The sequence below is a fragment of the Oryx dammah genome, unplaced genomic scaffold (genome assembly GCF_014754425.2).
Source record: "Oryx dammah isolate SB20612 unplaced genomic scaffold, SCBI_Odam_1.1 HiC_scaffold_21, whole genome shotgun sequence".
NCBI classification, from domain to species: Eukaryota; Metazoa; Chordata; class Mammalia; order Artiodactyla; family Bovidae; genus Oryx; species Oryx dammah.
This window is the reverse complement of record NW_024070205.1, coordinates 48,193,671-48,214,120: the sequence shown is the minus strand read 5'-3', so window position 1 is coordinate 48,214,120 and position 20,450 is coordinate 48,193,671. Positions and strand designations below refer to the sequence as shown.

The following is a 20,450-nucleotide window of genomic DNA, read 5'->3' as shown; positions in this document are numbered from 1 at the left end:
CTCTTTTTATCTTTTATATTTTTTCCTACCTCCTTTCAAAGACAATGGGCTGCTTTTCTGGGTGTCTGATGTCCTCTGCCAGCATTCAGAAGTTGTTTTGTGGAGTTTACTCAGCGTTCAAATGGTCTTTTGATGAATTTGTGGGGGAGAAAGTGGTCTCCCCATCCTATTCGTCCGCCACCTTAGGACCACCTCACCCTTTGGCCCGTTTTTGGATCCGGTTGTTCATTTTTCTGGTATTGAGCTGCATGAGCTACTTGCATATTTTGGAGATTATTTGTCAGTTGTCTAGTTTGCTATTATTTTCTCCCATTCTGAAGGCTGCCTTTTCACCTTGCTTATAGTTTCCTTCATTGTGCAAAAGCTTTTAAGTTTAATTAGGTCCCATTTGTTTATTTTTGTTTTTAATTCCATTACTCTGGGAAGTGGGTCATAGAGGATATTGCTATGATTTATGTCAGAGAGTGTTCTACTTATGTTTTCCTCTAAGAGTTTTATAGTTTCTCGTCTTATGTTTAGATCTTTAATCCATTTTAAGTTTATTTTTGTGTATGGTGTTAGAAAGTTTCATTCTTTACAGGTGGTTGACCATTTTCCCAGCATTCAAGAGATTGTCTTTTCTCCATTATATATTTTTGCCTCCTTTATCGAAGATAAGGTGTCCATAAGTGTATGGATTTATCTCTGGGCTTTCTATTTTGTTCCATTGATCTATATTTCTGTCTTTGTGCCAGTACCATACTGTCTTAATGACAGTATGTAGCTTTGTAGTATAGTCTGAAGTAAGGCAGGTTGATTCTTCTAGTTCCATTCTTTCTCAAGATTGCTTTGGCTATTCAGGGTTTTTTTGTGTTTCCATACTGCTGCTAAGTCGCTTTAATCGTGTCCGACTCTGTGCGACCCCACGGAGGGCAGCCCACCAGGCTCCTCCGTCCCTGGGATTCTCCAGGCAAGAACACTGGAGTGGGTTGCCATTTCCTTCTCCAATGTATGAAAGTGAAAAGTGAAACTGAAATCGCTGTCATGTCTCACTCTCTGCGATCCCATGGACTGCAGCCTACCAGGCCCCTCCATCCATGGGATTTTCCAGGCAAGAGTACTGGAGTGGGGTGCCATTGCCATTGTGTTTCCATAAGTATTGTGAAATTATTTGCTCTAGCTCTGTGAAAAATACTACTGGTAGTTTGATAGGGATTGTGCTGAATCTATAGATTGCTTTGGGTAATATACTCATTCTTCCAATCCATGAACATGGCATACTTTTCCATCTATTTGTGTCATCTTTGATTTCTTTCATCAGTGTTTTATAGTTTCCTATATATAGGTCTTTTGTTTCTTTAGGTAAATTTATTCCTAAGTATTTTATTCTTTTCCTTGCAATGGTGAATGGGATTGTTTCCTTAATTTCTCTGTTTTCTCATTGTTAGTGTATAGGAATGCAAGGGACTTATGTATTGATTTTATATCCTGCAACTTTACTATATTCATTGATTAGCTCTAGTAATTTTCTGGTGGTGTCCTTAGAGTTTTCTATGTAGTGAATCATGTCATCTGCAAACAGTGAGAGTTTTACTCCTTCTTTTCCAATCTGGATTCCTTTTATTTCTTTTTCTGCTCTGATTGCTGTGGCTAGGACTTCCAAAACTATGTTGAACAGTAGTGGTGGGAGTGGCTGTCTCATTCCTGATTTTAGAGGAAATGTTTTCAGTTTTTCACCATTGAGGATAATGTTTGCTCTGGGTTTGTCATATATGGCTTTTATTATGCTGAGGTATATTTCTTCCATGCCTGCTTTCTGGTGAGTTTTTATCATAAATGGGTGTTAAATTTTGTCGAAGACTTTCTCTGCATCTATGGAGATAATCATATGGTTTTTATCTTCCATTTGTTAATATGGTATATCACATTGATTGATTTGTGAATACTGAAGAATCCTTGCATCCCTAGGATAAAGCTCACTTGGTCATGATGTATGATCTTTTTAATATGTTGTTGGATTCTGTTTGCTAGAATTTTGTTGAGGATTTTTGCATCTATGTTCATCAGTGATACTGGCCTGTAGTTTTCCTTTTTTTGTGGCATCTTTGTCTGGTTTTGGTATTAGGGTGATGTTTGCCTCAGAATGAATTCAGGAGTTTACCTTCCTCTGAAATTTTCTGGAAGAGTAAGTAGGGACAGGTTTTAGCTCTTCTCTAAATTTTTGGTAGAATTCACCTGTGAAACCATCTGGTCCTGGGCTTTTGTTTGTTAGAAGACTTTTGATTACACCTTTGATTTCTGTAAACAACCACATTTTTATAACAGAATGACTGTAATATATGTCAGAGTATCTTGTATATTTTTTAAACATACTGTATGCTGACGAAGATTTATTTTTATAAAATAAGAATCTTAGAAGTATTTTTAAGTGTGTCAACAAACAGGAACACTTTTCAGTTATTGTGTACCCTCCATTTTCCATGCATTCTTATGAGTATTTATTAGAAAGTAATTTTTAAATGTGCTTTTAAAAATCATATCCTGTATGTTAACTTTGTTGAATTTTTTTCTCCTCCTTAAAAAACAATTCAAAATAATAAAATTGTATAACAGTTTTAGAAAAGAAACTAAAAAGCATGAGAAAAAATTCCAGTTTTTGCTCCTTTACTTCCTTATAATTGGATATAACTAGAAAAAGTGTGGGAGGAGACTTCATATTATTAAGGGTCTTTTTCAGTAACACACATTAAAGGAATATGGATTTTATTCTAAGGCCAATAGGTATCAAAGTAGGGTTTATCAAGTAGGGAGTATCTGACTAGATTTATTATCAAGAGAGATCACTCTTGTTGCTAGGAGGAAAACTCAACTGGAAACAAAGAAATGGCTAGTGATCTGGAGAAAGTGTATCCTCAGTGTGTCCTATTCTTTCCCATGCTGTAATCACTTGATGGGGGTGCCCAAGTTGTCCTTCCCCAACCCCTATCAGACTGCAAATTCAGTAAGTCATAGGCTTCATCGGTTCTCATCACTTCTAGGTAGTATGTATTCCAGGATCCCAACAGAGGGACAATCTACAAAAAAGCTGACCATTAATCTTCAAAGCTATCAAACTGATCATGAAAAATAAGGAGAGTCTGAGACTGTCACAGCCAAGAGGAATGTAAAGAGACATGACAGCTAAATGCAATGTAGTATCAGAGGTGGGATCCTGGAACAGAAAAGGGCATTGGGTAAAAATTAAGGAAAACTGAATAAAGAATGGATACAGGATGCTTGGGGGTGGTGCACAGGGATGATCCAGAGAGATGATATGGGGTGGGAGGTGGGAGGAGGGTTCAGGATTGGGAACTCATGTACACCGGTGGAGGATTCATGTCAATGTATGGCAAAACCAATACAGTATTGTAAAGTAAAATAAAGTAAAACTAAAAATTAAAAACAAAACAAAACAAAAGAAATAAAAATGTTACTAACCTCTTACTTTGAAAAAGTTTTGCCACCATTTCTAGGTTGCAGCAGCACAGTATCTGACTACCTGGGTTTAAAGATCAGATCCATCAGACTATGTCAAAGCCTTTCACTGTGTGGATCACAATAAACTGTGGAAAATTCTGAAAGAGATGGGAATACCAGACCACCTGACCTGCCTCTTGAGAAACCTATATGCAGATCGGGAAGCAACAGTTAGAACTGGACATGGAACAACAGACTGGTTCCAAATAGGAAAAGCAGTACGTCAAGGCTGTACATTGTCACCCTGCTTCTTTATATGCAGAGTACATCATGAGAAACGCTGGGCTGGAAGAAGCACAAGCTAGAATCAAGATTGCCAGGAGAAATATCAATCACCTCAGATATGCAGATGACACCACCCTTATGGCAGAAAGTGAAGAGGAACTCAAAAGCCTCTTGATGAAAGTGAAAGTGGAGAGTGAAAAAAGTTGGCTTAAAGCTCAACATTCAGAAAATGAAGATCATGGCATCTGGTCCCATCACTTCGTGGGAAATAGATGGGGAAACAGTGGAAACAGTGTCAGACTTTATTTGGGGGGGCCCCAAAATCGTTGCAGATGGTGACTGCCGCCATGAAATTAAAAGATGCTTACTCTTTGGGAGGAAAGTTGTGACCAACCGAGATAGCATATTGAAAAGCAGAGACATTACTTTGCCAACAAAGGTCCATCTAGTCAAGGCTATGGTTTTTCCAGTGGTCATGTATGGATGTGAGAGTTGGACTGTGAGGAAAGCTGAGCGCCGAAGAATTGATGCTTTTGAACTGTGGTGTTGGAGAAGACTCTTGAGAGTCCCTTGGACTGCAAGGAGATCCAACCAGGACATTCTAAAGGAGATCAGCCCTGGGTGTTCTTTGGAAGGAATGATGCTAAAGCTGAATCTCCAGTACTTTGGCTACCTCATGCGAAGAGTTGACTCATTGGAAAAGACTCTGATGCTGGGAGGGATTGGGGGCAGGAGGAGAAGGGGACAACAGAGGATGAGATGGCAGGATGGCATCACTGACTCGATGGACGTGAGTCTGAGTGAACTCCGGGAGTTGGTGATGGACAGGGAGGCCTGGCGTGCTGCGATTCATGGGGTCGCAAAGAGTCGGACACGACTGAGTGACTGAACTGAACTGAACTGAACTGAACCTTTTGGACAGGTAACTTAATTGCTCAATACTCAGTTTCTCTCATCTGCAAAAAGGTATCAAGACTGGCTTAATGTCACAAGGTTGCTTCGAAAGCTACTACCAGAACTACAGTAATATTCAATAAAAGTTACCCATTATCAGAATTTTTTTTTAATTTGAGCAAATTACTTAGTATCTGAATAAAGTAAGTTATATAAATTTGACTGAGAGAAATTAAGTTCTGTGTTACAGTTGACCCTTGAACAACTGTAAATACTACAATACTACAAGAGTCCAGAGTTGATTGAATTTGAGATACAGACCATGGACAAGGGAGAATCACCTATATAAGGAGGACCAGTATAAATTATATGCAGATATGCAACTATGCTGTGGGTGGCATCCCCCCAACCCCACACTGTTCAAGAGTCAACTGTACTCATTTACATGAAATGTAATGAAAGAGAAAAAAGGAAAAACCCTATTAAATAATTTCACCCAGGATTATTAGCATTGGTTTGCATGCGTGTGTTAGTCACTCAGTCGTGTCTGACTCTGCGACCCCATGGACTATGGTCCACCAGGCTCTGCTGTCCATGGAATTCTCCAGGCAAGAAACTATAGTTGGTACCCATTCCCTTCTCCAGGGGATCTTCCTGACCCAGGGGTCAAACCTTAATCTCCTGCATTGCAGGCAGCTTCTTTACCATCTGAGCCACCAGGGAAGCCTGAGCTTCCTACACTGGTTTCCATGAAGTCGTAAACCTTACTAGAATCTGTTGGTATCTCACTAATAATATTTTTTGAACTAGTAATTACTCTAATGATTGGGTTAGCTATGCAAATCATTTTTAAAAATAGGGACTAAATAGGGACTTCCCTAGTGGTCCAGTGTTTAAGACTCCATGTTCCCAAAGCAGGAGGTCTAGTTTCATTCCCTGCTTAGGGAACTAGATCCCACATGCTGCAACTAAGATCCAGTGCAGCCAAATAAATTAATGTTAAAAAAAAGATTTAAAAATACAAATAAAATGTATATATTTTATATTATTTACATTATTCATAGTTGTTCCTACCCTTCTAGGTCACAAAAGCATACAGCAGACTTCTTTTTTATAAAATAAATATAACTAAATTAATACGATACAATAATAAAATACCTTTTAATTGGTGAAATCTCAGAGGCAAGTTATATTACTGTACAGTAATTACTTTTACCTTCTTCCCATATTACACATTACCAAAGCCAACAATTTGACATATTTGTTTTTCAGCAATAGAAATAACTAGGGCTAAAAATTATCTATTATACCAAGTTAAAATCAAACCATACCAAGACAAAACCAAAACTGTGCTATTCTTAGTTGCTCAGTCCGATTCTTTGTGACCCCATGGACTATAACCCACCAGGCTCCTCTGTCCATGGGGATTCTCCAGGCAAGAATACTGGAGTGGGTTGCCATGTCCTTCTCCAGGGGATCTTCCCAACTCAGGGACTGAACCCAGGTCTCCAGCATTGCAGGTGGATTCTTTACCATCTGAGTCACTAGGGAAGCCCCAAACCAAAACTACTTAACATTTAATTTCAAAAGAGGAAAATAATGATAATAAATACAGAAGGAGCTATATTAACCAAAATATATGTCAAACTGCCTAAGAAAACAGAGAGGCTTTTGTTTTGTTTCCTTTCCCTCTGTCCCACTGAGTGATAGTTGCCACTGACACAGTCCCAGGGCAAGGACGTAATCAAGGGTTTTCCATTTCAGCACCAGCTACCAAATACTGGCCCCACTACCCAAGGAGAATAGAGAAGTTTTTAAATATCACAGCTAGGGTTTTTTTTAAAGCTAAGATACCTGTATATATATTTAAATACTAGGTACTCAAAACCCCACCTATATAAATTAAGAGAAAATAATAAGCCCCAAGAGAAATCCTTATCATGAGACCTGTTTAAAACACACAACAAAGAAGGTAAAGAAATGCATTCCAAGTTAATTAACTAGAAGCATAAATTATGTTATTGTTCTATTTGACCCAAATAATGCCAATACCTATTCCAGAGATATGCTGTTAAAAAAAAATGTTAAGAACCCATTAAGGTGTTTTGGGGGGAGGAGGCATTCTTAATGAATTCTTATTTTATAAATGGCTTGATCCAAAAACAATTTATCACCAAAACACCTGGCTTAAAATACTGTATGGTATTTGCTCACGATCTAGCTTTATGTTACTATGTGCTTTCATTTATCAAATATTTATTGATCATGTACCAGAACTACATTTTAATTTAAAAGGAAACCAAACCAGCTACAGTGAACTATAATAGCAGATGTGCTAAAACTCAGCAAAGTATGTAAACAGTGTTATAGAAGCACAAGAGTGACACCCATCTCAGTTTTTAGAGCGAGACTTAGGTAAAGATGAAGAAATAGTCAGAAATTGAAATGGAGAGGCATTAATTCATCCCTAACCCTCTTCAAATCTCAACATCCAGTCACAAAGAAATTTAGAATATCTAGGCTCTAAAACCTTCTTACCTATTTCCTCTGCTACCACCTAGTCCAAGATAACACCATCATCACCTGCTCTTGCCCTGGTCCAATCTGCCACAGTGTAGGCAAAGGACCTTGGATCTCTTAAAAACATAAACTGAATTGTATTATCTCCCTAGTTAAAAGGCTTCAATGACTTCCTCTTGCTCTTGGATAGAGGTCAGTACCCCTGACCTGGTCATCTAATAGGTGTGGTTTCGGCCTACTTTATAAACCTCATTTCACACTAGTCTTACAGTCTCACCCACCCTCACTTCTTCACACCAGCTACACTGACCCTTATTCAATATTTCTAGTAAGACATGCTCCTTTATTTATTCAGGCTTTTGAATCTGCAGTCCTTTTAGCTGAAAACTAGTAGGTTTGGGGGGCTTCCTCGGTGACTCAATGGTAAAGAATCTGCCTGCCAGTGCAGGAGACATAGGTTCTATTCCTGTGTTAGGAATAACCCCTGCAGAAGGAAATGACAACCCACTCCAGTATTCCTGCCTAGTAAATCCCCTGGATAGAGGAGTCTGGCGGGCTACAGTCCACAGAGTCGCAAACAAGTCAGACATAATTTAGCAACTTCACAACAACAACAGTAGGTTTTTCAGAATAGGGAATGCCACACTCAAAGTCTCTGAAGTAAGAAAAAATTAACTCAGGGGTCCCTCTTCTAGAACTTTTTGAATTTATCCCAAATATCACTGAATTATGGTTCTCTTCTCTACGGTATATAATCTCTTAAGACAGTAAGACCCAAATATGTTCTATTCTCCAGTGTCCATCACAGTGCCTGACACACTAAGTAATTAGTGATATAATATATAGAATTCTTACTACATACTTTACCACTGTATGAAGTAGCTTCTAATTTACTCCTCATTTAACATGCAAAGAAGTTAGAATAGTTATGTACCTAGCCTAAAATTGTTGCTGTTGTTCAGTCACTAAGTCATGTCCAACTCTTTTGAGATCCAGCTATTAAGAGGTAGAGCTGGAATTCAAATCCATAAAGACTTACTATCAATTTCATGTTCTGAACCACTAAACAATACAATTTATTCAAGAAAGCCCAGGATGAGAAAACAATATATACAGAGGCTTAGAACTTTCATTATGGAAAAAACAAATAAACTGTTCATTATGGTACAATATAGAAGGCATGAGGGTGGCACCTACCAGACTTGTGATTAGAGAAGAACCTGGAGAACTAAAACATCATAGTCTGTTCTATTAGAGAATCAGACCATACTAAGGCAATGGTGATGGACAGGGAGGCCTGCTGTACTGTGATTCATGGGGCTGCAGAGTCGGACACGACTGAGCGACTGAACTGAACTGAAGGCAATGGAAAACATGAAAGGTTTTTGACAGAGAATTCATCACCAGATAAGCAGATTTTCAACATGGTAAATGAAAATAAGTAAAACAAGAGGCTTTTGCAGTAATTCAGTAGATGCACATGTACATATGAATAAATTGAGGAAGCTCCTATTTTTATGAATTGTATATTCTCTGTCATATAAGAAGTGAAAAAATGAATAGGGAAGATGCCCACTCTTATCACTTCTATTGAACATAGTATTGGAAATCCTAGCCACAGCAATCAGACAAAAAAAATAAAACATATCCAAACTGGAAGGGAAGAGGTAAATCTGTCACTATTTACAAATGACAGGATATTCTATGCAAAGGCATTAAATTCTCCACACAAAAACCATTAGAACCAATAAATGAATTCAGCAAGGTAGCAGGATACAAGATTAATGTAAAGAAATTTGTTGCATTACTTTATACTAACAAAATATCAGAAATAGAATGCAAAAATATAATCCTGCTTAAAATTATGTCAAAAAGAAATACCTAGGAATAGACTTAAACAAGGAGGTGAAAGACCTACATGCTGAAAATTATAAAACATTGATAAAGGAAATTGGAAATTATTAAAAGAATGGAAAGATCTCCCATGCTCTTGGATTGGGAGAACTCATATTGTTAAAATGGCTTATCCCACACAAAGCAATCTACAGATCTCATACAATCACTTTCAAAATACCCATGACATTTTTCAGAGAACTAGAACAAATAATACTAAAATTTACATGGACCCACAAAAGACCCAGAATTGCCAAAGGAATCTTGATGAAAAAGAACAAAGCTGGAGGCATAATCCTTCTACACTTCAGAGATTATTGCTGCTGCTGCTGCTAAGTCACTTCAGTCGTGTCCGACTCTGTGCGACCCCATAGATGACAGCCCACCAGGCTCCCCCGTCCCTGGGATTTTCCAGGCAAGAACACTGGAGTGGGTTGCCATTTCCTTCTCCAATGCATGAAAGTGAAAAGTGATAGTTAAGTCGCTCAGTCAGGTCTGACCCTCAGCGACCCCATGGACTGCAGCCTTCCAGGCTCCTCCGTCCATGGGATTTTCCAGGCAAGAGTACTGGAGTGGGGTGCCATTGCCTTCTCTGTCAGAGACTACTACAAAGCTATAATAATCAAAACAGCCTAATGTCGGCATAAAAACGATATATGGATCAATGAAACAGAATAGGGAGCCCAGAAATAAACCCACATACTTACAGTCAATTAATATACAGCAAGACAGCAATCAAATACAACAGAGAAAAGATAATCTCTTCAGTAAGTGGTGTTGGGAATACTGGGCTGCTACTTGTAAATTAATGAAATTAGGACATTCCCTCACACCATATACAAAAATGAACTCAAAATGTTTTAAAGACCTAAATATAAGACATGACACCATGAAGAGACTCCTAGAAGAGAACATAAATTGTAGGAATATTTTCTTAGATTAGTCTCCCAAGGCAAAAGAAATGAAAGCAAAAGTAAACAAATATAACCTAATCAAAATTAAAAGTTTTGCACAGCAAAGTAAACTGTCAACAAAATGAAAAGATAACCTATGAACTGGGAAAAAATATTTGCAAATAATGTGATTGATAAGAGTAATAGCCAAGAATATAAACACCCCATACAATTAACTATCAAAAAACAAACAACCTAATCAAAGACCTAAGTAGACATTTCTCCAAAAAGACATACAGGTGCCCAACAGGCACAAGAAAAGACACTCAACATGACTAATTATTAATGTGAATCAAAACTAGAATGAGGTATCACCTCATACTGGTTAGAATGGCTATCATCAAAAATAGTCTATAGATAATAAATGCTGGAGGGAGTGTGAAGGAAAGGGAACCCTCCTACACTGTTGATTGGAATGTAAATTGGTACAGACACTTTTGCAAACAGTATGGAGGTTCCTTTAAAAACTAAAAATAGAGTTACAGACACACACACACACACTGGAATATTACTCAGTTATTAAAAAGAATGTTATTTGCAACAACATGGATGGGCCTAGAGAATATTATACTAACTGAAGTCAGTCAGAAAAAGATGAATATTGTATGATATCATTTATATGTAGAATCTGAAAAATAATACAAATGAATCTATATACAAAACAGAAACAGATTCACAGATACAGAAAACAAACTAATGGTTACTAAAGAGGAAAGAGTAGGGAGGAGGAATTAATTAGGAGTATGGGATTAACAGACACAAAATACTATACATAAACTAGATAAGCAATAAGGATTTACTGTATATAGTACAAGGCACTATATTCAATATCTTATAATAACCTACAATGGAAAATAATCTGAAAAAAAGAAATATATATATATATATCTAAACTACTGCTGTATACCTGAAACTAACACAATACTATAAATCAACCATACTTCAATTTTTTTAAGTGTATCTAAATTAAACTTCATAGAGATTTTACATAAGAGATTATCTTTGTTCCTAGGAAATATATACAAAAGTATTAAGGAAGAAAGTGGTACAACTGCAACATACTACTCTTAAATGTTTCAAGTAAAGAATATACATATATAACAGATACATACAACAAGTTATATGTATATATATGAGAGAGAGTGATAAAATGTGACAAAATATTGAAATTAATCTGGGTAAAGGGAATGTGGGAATTCTCTGTACTATTACAATTTTTCTGTAAATTTGAAATTATTTTACAAAATTATTATTCAAAATTATTCTTAAAAATAATCAGTGATGAACAAAAAGGCAGTTCAAGAATAAAATATCTGAATTGAGGATGTCAGAGGTAGCACAATTCTAGATGTTATAAGATACAAGTTCAGCCATGAAAGTGGGCAGTTGAAGTATAATGCAGACAAAGTCATTGAAACTGGTCACATTTGAAGCACTTTCCCTATCATTTCATTATATTGCACAGTTTCTATGAAACTTCACTTACTGATTTCACCTTGCACTCTTCTTTTGAAGCCTTTAGTGCTTATGTTATTTTATAATGTAGTTACCAATGCAAATCTACTAACCAATTAAAAAGTTGCAGAGTTCCCTTCCTTATAACTAATGAAGATCTTAATGAACAGAATTTCAAATCTCTATCTCTTTGACATCCTATTAAACAGACTACCACTTTTCAGGTTTATTATCTTGGGTCCTACTCAGAAGTATTTGAGAGTACTGTGGACTGCAAAGAGATCAAATCAGTCAATCCTAAAGGAAATCAACCCTGAATATTCATTGGAAGGGCTGATGCTGAAGCTACAATACTCTGGCCATCTGATGAGAAGAGCCAACTCATTGGAAAAGACCCTGATGCTGGGAAAGATTGAAGGCAAAAGGAGATGCAGGCGGCAGAGGATGAGAAGGTTAGAGAGCATCACTGACTCAATCAATGGACATGAATCTGAGCAAACTCTGGGAGATAGTGAAGGACAGGGAAGCCTGGTGTACTGCAGTCCATGGAGTTGCAAAGAGTCAGACAAAACTTAGCAACTGAACAACAACAACAGAAGTATTTAATCTATGTGATACTATTAAACTGAATACAAATGTTACTGTCAGCTACTATATCAAAGTTGGTGATAATAATAGCACATCGCCCCCTACTGTGCCAGGCATCCCTGCATCCTGAATCTCTCTGACTTAAATTTCCAGAAGTTATCACCTGGTTACGCCAAAGGATGAGAGATCCAACCACTTGCCTTATGACTTTCATCCAGACCCCCCATATTTAGTCTCACTCCACACACAGGCCATCAGAGGTGGCTGCTGCCTCCAATTCTAAAAATTACCAGGATTTCACAGCTCCCCTTGGTTTGTTTCTTTTTGGCTCCCTCCTCCACAGGCTTATGTTTATTTTCTTTGGTTCTGCTAAGTTAGTGGCCACTCATTCATCCATTTAATAAATTATTATCTCCTCTAGTAATGTCTTTTTATAAACCCCTATTATCTCCTCTCCTATCTCTTTATCTTTGTAAGCCTATGCCTTTTTTTTCTTTTTTTTAATTCTTTTACTGTCATTCTGTGGGATTTCAGTAAGGGCAAAAATAAACATGGGTACTCAGTCATCATGTTGAAGCAGAAATGCCATTCTAGCATTTTAAATGATGAAGTTGGATTTAAAATGTAATTTCCAATCTGAGTGCTTCTGCAAATGTAATGAGGGTAGCTCTGAACTATTTTCAATATTTTTAGAAGGTTAACAAAAAACACATTTACCCATGAAAAGACCATGCAAGATGACACTAAACTACTGTACTCAATATGTTACCCTTGGTTCATTTATTCCTTCAACAAAGATGTACAGATTGATTACAATAAATCTTATAATTGGTCTAAATCCCAAGGAATTGATAGTAAGTGAAATAAAATCTCTAACTTCATGAAGTTCCACTGTAGCAGGACAGACAAACAATAAGCAAATATGTATCTTATTCTAATCATAAGCTCTGACTGGCAATTGTGTATCTTCGATTAATTAACCATTTTTTAAAGAAAATAATGTAATTAGTAAAAAGGTTCACAATAAGTACTCATAGAATTTAGAAATGAGATTATCTTCTGTAACTCATAAATAACTAGTATGAACCAACAAAGAGGAGAAGGAATGAAATCATTTTTCCAAAGGGGATAGACAGTGGGGATCAAAGCTGTGTCAAAACATTCTTGATACAAGACATTCATTGACCATTTACTGTGGTGGCATTATTCTGCAGCATTATTTATAGCACAGAAAATCTGGAAACAGTGTAGACATCCAATAGTCAGGGAAAGCTTCTCTGCTAAGTCTGCTAAGTCACTTCAGTCGTGTCCGACTCTGTGCGACCCCAGAGATGGCAGCCCACCAGGCTCCCCCATCCCTGGGATTCTCCAGGCAAGAACACTGGAGTGGGTTGCCATTTCCTTCTCCAATGCATGAAAGTGAAAAGTGAAAGTGAAGTCGCTCAGTCGTGTCCGACTCTTCGAGACCCCATGGACTGCAGCCTACCAGGCTCCTCTGCCCATGGGATTTTCCAGGCAAGAGTACTGGAGTGGGGTGCCATTAGGTAAATATAATTCATAAATATAATAAATGCAGCTATTAAAAATAATGCTGAGAAATACTGATTCACTGAAAAAGTGCTTATAATAGTAAGTACAAAAGCTGGATATAAAACTATATACAACGCAATCTCAAATCTGTAAAACAAAATACAAATATGTCTAGAAAAAACCTAGAGGCAAATACACTGAAACTTTACCCTAGATTCTAGATCAATGGTTTTTAATAGCATCCTCATCCTCCGGTAACTTTGTTAGAAATGCAGATTCTCAAGGGCCCACCCTCAGCCCACCAGCCCCAGACTTACCGGTGAAGAAACTCTGGGAATGGTGCTTAGCAATCTGTGGTTTAACTAGCCCTTCAGGTGAGGCTGAAGTTCATTAAAGTTTGGGAACTACTGCTCCAGATAAGGAGATCATGGGCCAAGTTTTCCTTCCTTTTATAATAAAATTCCCCTTGACTTCTCTATGTGGGGTATAGAAGCTAAGAGCATTGGCTTTGGAGTCAGACAGACTTGAAAGTGAGTCCTTGTTTCAGCAGTTAGCTAAGTGGCTGGCCTTGGTCATACTGCTTTACCTGTCTATCAACACTACTCTAATCCACGCTCTCCTGCTTTACATTGTTTCTGACAAAAAGCCTAGGTAAGTCTTCTTACTTTTTTTCTGACTTCTTTCAGGATTTTCTTGTTATCTTTGGTTTTCTGCAGTTTGAAATATAATATACCTAGGCATAGCATTCAGGTATGACCTAAATCAAATCCCTTATGATTATACAGTGGAAGTGAGAAATAGATTTAAGGGCCTAGGTCTGATAGATAGAGTGCCTGATGAACTATGGAATGAGGTTCATGACATTGTACAGGAGACAGGGATCAAGACCATCCCCATGGAAAAGAAATGCAAAAAAGCAAAATGGCTGTCTCAGGAGGCCTTACAAATATCTGTGAAAAGAAGAGAGGCGAAAAGTAAAGGAGAAAAGGAAAGATATAAGCATCTGAATGCAGAGTTCCAAAGAATAGCAAGAAGAGATAAGAAAGCCTTCTTCAGCGATCAATGCAAAGAAATAGAGGAAAACAACAGAATGGGAAAGACTAGAGATCTCTTCAAGAAAATTAGAGATACCAAGGGAACATTTCATGCAAAGATGGGCTCGATAAAGGACAGAAATGGTATGGACCTAACAGGAGCAGAAGATATTAAGAAGAGGTGGCAAGAATACACAGAAGAACTGTACGAAAAAGATCTTCACGACTCACATAATCATGATGATGTGATCACTAATCTAGAGCCAGACATCTTGGAATGTGAAGTCAAGTGGGCCTTAGAAAGCATCACTACGAACAAAGCTAGTGGAGGTGATGGAACTCCAGTTGAGCTATTTCAAATCCTGGAAGATAATGCTGTGAAAGTGCTGCATTCGATATGCCAGCAAATTTGGAAAACTCAGCAGTGGCCACAGGACTGGAAAAGATCAGTTTTCATTCCAATTCCAAAGAAAGGCAATGCCAAAGAATGCTCAAACTACCGCACAATTGCACTCATCTCACATGCTAGTAAAGTAATGCTCAAAATTCTCCAAGCCAGGCTTCAGCAATATGTGAACCGTGAACTTCCAGATGTTCAAGCTGGTTTTAGAAAAGGCAGAGGAACCAGAGATCAAATTGCCAACATCTGCTGGATCATGGAAAAAGCAAGAGAGTTCCAGAAAAACATCTATTTCTGCTTTATTGACTATGCCAAAGCCTTTGACTGTGTGGATCACAATAAACTGTGGAAAATTCTGAAAGAGATGGGTATACCAGACCACCTGACCTGACTCTTGAGAAATCTTTATGCAGGTCAGGAAACAACAGTTAGAGCTGGACATGGAAAAACAGATTGGTTCCAAATAGGGAAAGGAGTACTGAAAGGCTGTATATTGTCACCCCGCTTATTTAATTTCTATGCAGAGTACATCATGAGAAATGGTCTGGAAGAAGCACAAGCTGGAATCAAGATTGCCAGGAGAAATATCAATAACCTCAGATATGCAGATGACACCACCCTTATGGCAGAAAGTGAAGAGGAGCTCAAAAGCCTCTTGATGAAAGTGAAAGTGGAGAGTGAAAAAAGTTGGCTTAAAGCTCAACATTCAGAAAATGAAGATCATGGCATCTGGTCCCACCACTTCGTGGGAAATAGATGGGGAAACAGTGGAAACAGTGTCAGAATACTGGAGTGGGGTGCCATTGCCTTCTCCAAAGCTCAATGGCCTGACAAAAATTAGAATGTTATTCCTAAACAGTCTGTTTCCTAGACATGATTTTAATCACAAATAGAAGATTCTTCCAGTTCTATATAAAAGTCTCTAAGAGAAACATTAAAATAAGATTTGAAGATCCAAAGAATCAACAACTATATTGATTCCTCATTTTAAACAAAACGGAGGAAAAGAAAAAAAGTAAGATAACGCTCTGGTTGAGGAAACTTACATGGAAATAACAGAACTTCAAAAATAATCTTTCCTATCCCGCTGCAAACATTCTTCTTTTAGTAAAACAAATAAAATTAAGTACTTTAAAAAAAAAAATCAACTTGATTCTAGAATTTCAAATTCTTTATAATATATGTCATATTTTCTAATCTAGGAAAAAAGATAAATTATACTATGTATAAGGTACAAAAATGTTATAAATTAAGCATGATTTCAATGTACATAATCTTACAGAAAATTTTTATAAATAGAGCAAAATAGCCCATCATAGATTTAGTTACTATTTTTTACCAATATTCTCACTATTTGTATCAAGATTAATCCCTAAATGTTGAAGAGCTGGATGTGATGACTACCCAGAAACTTAATCCTTTAGAACTAAAAAAAATTCAAGATTAAATATGAACAACTTAAAATATATATGTCTTGCTATTTTTTAAAGACATGCTAATGAATTTTTTGGCTCTCAAAAAAAATGTTTGTTGAGCTAGATGAAATAAAAGCATATAGCTTACTTGAAAGGAAAAGGGAAAAAAAACCTCTAACAATAATTGTATATGCTTTTAGGTGTAGATCTTTAGGGAAACAGTAAATAATGCTTTGATTAAAACAAACACTTTTAATTAAATTATCTGAATGTGACAATATTTATTGAATTCCTACCATGTGCTGTATACTCTGCAAGACACTGAGTATAAAGAAATGATCCCCATCCTCTTTGAGCTTAATGGATATAGTCTTCAAAACTATCCTTTTCTTTTGCTTGATTCCATGTTCATCAAGCAACTTTAGACATATAAATCTACCCTCTACAAAAGCTTAATACACATAAAACAGTATACGACATTGCAGAGGTCAGCTTCCTGACCGATGTATCAATTTAAAGTAATAAATCATTATTCAGGTATGTACGTCACTCTTTATGAGTTTAATTAGTTTGAGTGAATCCTCAAAGCCTAGCCTATTCGGATTAATTGGCCAGGCATAATTTCTGAAACTTCAGAGCAGAGAATCAAATATATGAGTGAAACAGGTGTATTCAAAGATGGTTATCAGCAAATGAGTCTCTAATTTATCCTTAAGACAACATACCTTTATTTCATTCTCGAGACAACATACTTCTATTTCATCATGCCCGTCAAGCTGCAATTACAATTAACTCATAGGACCGTTGTAAAGAGTAACAGATATACCGTGTAACAGTGCTTCTCAAACTTTAATGTGGATGTGGATCACGGGCAGGAATGCATAAATGCAGAGTCTAATTCAGTAAGTCAGGGGCAGGACTGCGCTCCTTCCTTTCTTACAAGCTCTCAAGTGATACCAGGCTGCTGCCCTCATCAGGGGATACAACACACCTTGCAAGCAGCTGGCACATGGGCTGCACATACCAGTCCAGCTGACTGCTCTCTCCCTTTTGTGAATGTCTTATCTCCCTTATATAGCTCACCTTCCTTGGGACAAAAAAATACCCTCCAAAGTTCTAACCTGACTCAGAATGCCTTCCATATGGTAGGCATTAAACACTTGTCAACTGAATGAATGACACCCAGTCTGATTTTAACAGTCATTACTTCTATGGCTATAGACAGAATTGTTTCTTCTCTGAAATACTTTATTATAAATAGGAAAGTATCCTTGAAAATCAAAAAGCTTTTCAATCTATTTTTTTAATGAAGAAAAATTGTATTTGAGGCATAATCCAGTGTCTTTTCCTCAGGCTGACCTAATCAAATCTTTTTAAAAATCCATGATTATCTCCTGAAAGTCCTTTTTTTTTTAAATAAGAATTTTAATAAATAAAGGTAAGTCTTTCTGGGGAAGTTTTTGTTTTTGTTTTTGTTTTTTTCCAGCTGCACTGGGTCTTCTGTAGTTGCTTCCAGCGGGGGCTTCTTTTCATTGGGGCGCAGGAGCTTCTCATGCCCCCGGCTTTTTTTTGTTGGAGAGCCCAGGCTCAGCAATTGTAGCGCAGGGGCTTGGCTGCTCCCTAGCATGTGCAATCTTTCCCCAAGAGGGATGGAACTTGTGTCCCCTGCACTGGCAAGCATATTCTTAACCGCTGGACCACCAGGGAAGTCCCTCTGAGGAAACTAATATTAAAAAAGTAATCATTTTCTTAGGACGTACCTTATACTTTTAAAACAGCACAATAAAATTATAAGGACATCTTAGGAAGGTAACATCTATAAAATGTCTGGCTTTTCAGACTAACGTAATCATAAAAAACAAATCAAATAGTATTATTGCTATCACTACGTAGCTCTTTGGCACAGTGCCGTGTGTTTCTCCGCCTTTTTTCTGTGATCACCATGACAAGTGACTGACTACCTCAGCGCTGGCTTCTACACTTGTAAATATTACTTAATATCATCACATCTTTGTTCCATGCTGAGAAAAATGGTATGCTGATATGTTTCAAGCACTCAAAAAAAGAACAAAGGTGGGGTATTATTTTCATTTCTAAGATGTTTACCTCTATCGTTTCAATGGCTTGACGTTTTAGCGACGAGTTCAATTACTGAAATAGACTTATTTTTGAGTAACTAAAGGAGGATGGTAAAAAAAAAAAAGAATTTTTTAATCAAACTGCTGAATTAAACAACGTTAACAGTCTTAACAAATAAACATGGATAAGCAGGTTTTCTTTCCCCTAATACTGAAAACATATCAATGCCTCCCACCCAGCGACCGGAGGCCCAGTCCCGCCTCTGCCGCCGCGATCGCGCTGGGCCGTCTGGTGGCGCCGCAGAGACAGGCCTGCGCACCGAGCTCTACGCGTCCCCTCTGGAGTTTGCTCTTTCATCTTTATTAAAGTTTTTTGTATTTTGTCTTGTTTTTCGCATAAGACAAGACACCAGGCGGGTGGCGCGCGCGCTTCGGATCCTAGAGGCGCGGACGCAGTCGCGGTGACCTCGAAGCCGTCCTCCCACGTCCCCGCTACGAAGGCAAAATGGTGGCCGCAAACGCCAGCCCTCTGGGCCGGGCGGGGTTTCAGCGCAGCCGGGGAGGAGCACGGCAGACGCCCGCAGCCTGAGCCGTCCTCACCCAGGCCGCCGCGCGGGCCCAGAGCCTGAGTAGCTGCCGGCGTGGCGCCTGCGGCAACGAGAACCCAAGCTAGGGCTTGGAGGCGGTGTCCTCGACACCGTGAACAAGGACGCCATTATGGGGCTCCGGGCCGGAGCCTCCGCCGCAACCCGCGCTGGAAGCGAGGCTCGGGGCTCCGAAGGCGGGACGATGGGGGCGGGGGCGGGATGAGGGCCCGGGAGGCGGGGCGAGGGAGGCAGGAACGGGGGAGGGGGCCACCGCTGCAGGGCGGGCGGCGGGGCCTGGCGGGGTCAGCCTTCTCCCTGAGGGTGGGGCTCCAGAGGGAGGGGGTCCCACTTTGTCTGGAGCTCGCCGGTGCGGCCGGGGTCGCGGCGGGCGGCGAGGGCTGCGCTTCGCGGTGCCTCTTACCTGTGCCCTCCCTGTCTCTGTCGTCCGCCATCTTGTTGCGGCGCCGTCGCCGGGGAGAGGCCTGTCGCTAAGCTAGGTCACGGCGTCCTGACACCCTCTAGCCCCGCGGCGAGTCGGCCCTGGAGGATGGGAGGCTCCGAATCCCGAGGGAAGGAGACCCTGGGGGGGGGGGGGGGGGAAGGAACGCTCCGAGCGCGCGCGCACCCCGCTCCCGCTAGGACCCCGTGGCGCTCGGAAGCCCGGATCCGCGCCCGCGACCCTTTTTAGCCGCGTCGGTGGCTTCAGCCTATTCTGCCCAGTACCGAGCCCTGAACCCTGATTTTTCTGGCATGGAGGAAGTATTTAATAATAAAGTTCAGAACCCCTCCTTTCCCATTTTTCTGATCCATTTGGGGACACACTGCTCTCGTCCCCTCCAGTTTGTAGGATGTGGCGTTGCTCTTTTTTTTTTTTTTTTTTTTTTTACTGCAGATTTTAAAACGCAAGCTGGAGAGCTGGTGCAGAGCTCGACTCCGGAGGGTAACAAGTAACCCGCAGTGCCGCCGCCGCCTCTTCCCATCTGCCCCACCTCCGGCCCACGTTTTCGCCAGTCCAGTGCTCGCCGCCCGCTCCCAGAGACCGGGAGTGCACGGCGGGCGAGCTCTGGAGCAGGGACGGAAAACTGGGCTGGCGGGGAGGAAACCAGAGAGCCATTAGAGTGTTACTGGTAGAGCTGAACCGCTGTAGAAAAACATTTATAACATCGGCGCAAACATTGCGTCGTCAAGGCTGCGATTTCTCATACAAAATAGAGGTTCTCATAGCAACAAAGACGTGCCTGTATTGTGCCCACTGTTAGGTACATGAAGATGTTCCTACTTGTGAAATTTGACAAGATGTCCAGCTAAAATTACCGAGGGAAAGCTTTACATCTCGCTTTTCTGAAATTTGGAAGCTGTAACATGTTAAATGTTTGTCTCATT

The 20,450-nt window shown here is 39.3% G+C and overlaps 1 protein-coding gene across 2 annotated transcripts in view; it reads right to left on the bottom strand.

Annotated features, from left to right (window-relative positions):
- Window positions 1-20,032, bottom strand: part of EFCAB2 (EF-hand calcium binding domain 2) — a 138,033-nt gene extending 118,001 nt beyond the window's left edge. Inside the window, exon 1 of one of the 2 annotated variants that reach the window (XR_005725003.1) lies at window positions 19,489-20,032. Coding sequence is in view for 1 of the 2 variants with exons in the window: in XM_040263612.1 (XP_040119546.1) it covers window positions 19,489-19,519 (31 nt within the window). In the remaining variant the exon portion in view is untranslated. The remainder of the gene's footprint in view (window positions 1-19,488) is intronic. The other variant, XM_040263612.1, reaches the window with a different exon arrangement.
- Between the last annotated feature and the right edge of the window lie 418 nt (window positions 20,033-20,450).